Raw genomic sequence first — 3,198 nt, forward strand, 5'->3', positions numbered from 1 at the left:
ATTTTCAACTTGTGAACCCGTTCTTTCAACTTATTCTCATTTGTTGCTTGATGAGAATTCGAATTCTTGTAAGAAATCCCTTTATGCTTCTGGCACTAACAATGATTTTGAAAATGAGATCCTATATCTCCATCTAATGGTTACTCAAGTTCCATCATTAACATAGGTGATTCAATCTCCTTCGTTTGAATTGCTTGTGTAAAGGCTCAAACTTCTGATACAAGTTCTTAATGGTCACGTGTTATGCACGAGGGTTTAATTCAAATTGATGGCACGTGAGTTACATGTGAGCTGATTTGGGAAAGCCTGCAACTAATTCAAAATTAGTCAAACGGCTATTGGTGACAACGATTGCTACAATCAACAGAATCTGTTAGGAATTAGTTGCAGTTAGCTCACAATAGCATCATATAAGTAGAATTAGTTACTCTGTGATAGTTAGTTTTTGATTAATCATTGTAATCACTTCTTCCTTATTCTCTGTATAATCGATTCGTTCAATAAAACTCGACATATCAATTTCAGAATCTATTCTTGTTCATTGGATTCTTGATTGACTTGTTAGATTGTTCTCCAATTCAATTCAAATTCGGAATAATCATATCATTTGGTATCAGAGCTGATGTTCCTCCATTGGTTGTTCTTGAAATTTGACCTAAAAATTTCAACAATGGTGACAAATACTCGCAGCTCAGATGAAGTTACAAAGGAATTAGACGTGATGAGGTCATCAATTGCAGATGTTACAAAGGCGATTGCTGATCTAACTTCACAAATTAGTAGTGTGTTGGTTCAACAGAACTACTTGACGACTGAAATGCAAAAGGTTAAAGGTGGGAAAGGAGTAAGCAGGAAAGGATCATTGCAGCTCACCAGAATCACCAAACTAGAGTTTCCTAAGTTTGATGGTGAAGATGTGAAGGGATGGATCTACAGATGCAACCAATTCTTCTTTGTTGATGGAATTGAAGATGAAGAAAAAGTAAAAGTAGCTTCAATTCATCTCTTCAGTAAAGCTCTAACATGGCATCAACACTTTGTGAAGATCTATGGTGAAGAAGTGGATTGGGAAACATATTCTGAAGCTATCTTGAAACGATTTGGATCTACAATTGAGGATCCAATGGCTGAACTCAAGAATTTGAAGCAGACCACTACTGTGCAGATCTATCAAGATGAGTTTGAAGTCCTGCTTAGCAAGGTGGATATAAGTGAGAAACAAGCAATCAGTCTATTCTTGGCTGGGTTGCAGAAGGAAATCGAATTACCTGTAAGAATGTTTAGGCCAAAAACATTAGAAGATGCCTACTGTTTGGCCAAGTTACAGGAGGACACCATAGCTGCAACCAAGAAGAAGTTTACTCCACTGTTACCAACCCCAAGAACCAATTATGGAAATTACAATTCAAGAACTACACCACAACAGCAGAGTAGCATTACAAACCCTGTTACAAGTGGGTTAGCATTACCATCAGTACCTTACAATGCTAACAATATAAACTATAAAAGTCCAGCACCTAGAAGACAACTAACACCAAAAGAAGTAGAAGAAAAGAGGTTGAAGGGATTGTGCTTTTATTGTGACCAAAAGTATGGTCCTGGACACAAGTTCAGTGGCCAAATTTACTCACTAGAGGTGTTAGTGGGTAATGAATTGGGAGATGAGGAAGAGTTAGATGTACCTGCATTAGGAGATGATACAGAAATGGAAGTCAATGATGAGGTAATAGAATACACACCTCAGATTTCCTTACATGCTTTGACTGGTACCACTGCATATCAAACCATGAGAGTCTTTGGTCATGTGAATAAGAAACCAGTCCATATTTTGATTGACTCGGGTAGTACACATAATTTTCTGGATATGGAGACTGCAAAAAGGCTAGGGTGTTTTACTAACAAAACAAGCTCTATGCAAGTACAGATTCCAGGTGGTAACAAAATCACTAGTTTAGGTGATTGTAAAGACTTTAAGTGGCAAATGAATGGAATAACTTTTGTGGATGATATGGTAGTAATTCCTATAGGAGGATGTGAAATGGTTCTTGGAATCCAATGGCTCAAGAAATTAGGGGACATCAAATGGAATTTTGAAGAGCTTAAAATGGTGTTTATGTATAAGGGTGACAGAGTCATTTTAAGGGGTAACAAAAAGGGAATGATGCAATGGGTAGCTGGTAAGAGTATGGATAAATCTTGTGTTCAACAAGGGGCATCCTTAGCTTGCATGTGTTTAGGTGTATACCGTATAACCTGCTACAGTGCTGAAACTCAAATGGATAATGCAAGTATGCAAAGTTCACCTATAACACACCTTTTGAGCAAAAATGCTGATGTATTTAATATACCCACTAGCTTACCACCTAAAAGATCCCATGATCACAAAATCCCTTTAAAAGAAGGAACATTACCCATCAACACCAGACCATACAGACACCCACCTGCTCAAAAGGATGCAATTGAAACCATGGTGGCTGAGTTACTGGATACAGGAGTCATAAGGGCTAGTCAAAGTCCTTTCTCTGCTCCTATTGTCATGGTTAAAAAAAAGGATGGTAGCTGGAGGATGTGTGTGGACTATAGAGAGTTGAACAAACAAACTATCAAAGATAAGTTTCCTATTCCCATAATTGAGGAGCTTATTGATGAATTACATGGGTCTGTGGTGTTTTCTAAGCTTGACCTAAGGTCTGGCTATCATTAAATAAGGATGTTTGATGATGATGTTGCCAAAACAGCATTCAGAACCCATGAGGGTCATTATGAGTTTTTAGTAATGCCCTTTGGGCTTACAAATGCACCTGCCACTTTTCAATCTCTCATGAATGAGGTTTTCAAATGCTATTTGAGAAAGTTTGTGTTGGTATTTTTTGATGATATCTTAGTATATAGCTCCAGTTTACAAGAGCACATACAGCATTTAGAATTGGTGCTACAATTGATGAGGGTTAACACCCTATATGCAAAACAATCTAAATGTGTGTTTGCTACACCAAAAGTGGAGAATTTGGGGCATGTGATTACAGCTGAAGGGGTCTCTACTGACCCATCTAAAATTGCAGTTATGAAGGAATGGCCCACACCTAAGTCTTTAAAGCAATTGGGGGGATTTTTAGGCCTAACAGGGTACTATAGAAGATTTATTAAGGGTTATGCACTCATTAGTCAACCCTTGACTAATCTGTTGAAGAAAGATGG

At 37.7% G+C, this 3,198-nt stretch overlaps 1 protein-coding gene across 1 annotated transcript; it reads left to right on the forward strand.

The window, feature by feature from the left end:
- The first annotated feature begins 670 nt into the window (after nt 1-670).
- On the forward strand, nt 671-2,704 carry LOC139848681 (uncharacterized). The gene has a single exon (XM_071838392.1). It carries the CDS (start codon nt 671-673, stop codon nt 2,702-2,704), a length of 2,034 nt encoding a protein of 677 aa, XP_071694493.1.
- Nucleotides 2,705-3,198: the final 494 nt, after the last annotated feature.

This window comes from Rutidosis leptorrhynchoides, chromosome 5, assembly GCF_046630445.1.
Source record: "Rutidosis leptorrhynchoides isolate AG116_Rl617_1_P2 chromosome 5, CSIRO_AGI_Rlap_v1, whole genome shotgun sequence".
In the NCBI taxonomy this organism is placed as follows: Eukaryota; Viridiplantae; Streptophyta; class Magnoliopsida; order Asterales; family Asteraceae; genus Rutidosis; species Rutidosis leptorrhynchoides.

Excerpts from the sequence above, each read along its gene's own strand:
- LOC139848681 (XM_071838392.1), top strand. The coding sequence starts at position 671 with ATGGTGACAAATACTCGCAGCTCAGATGAAGTTACAAAGGAATTAGAC.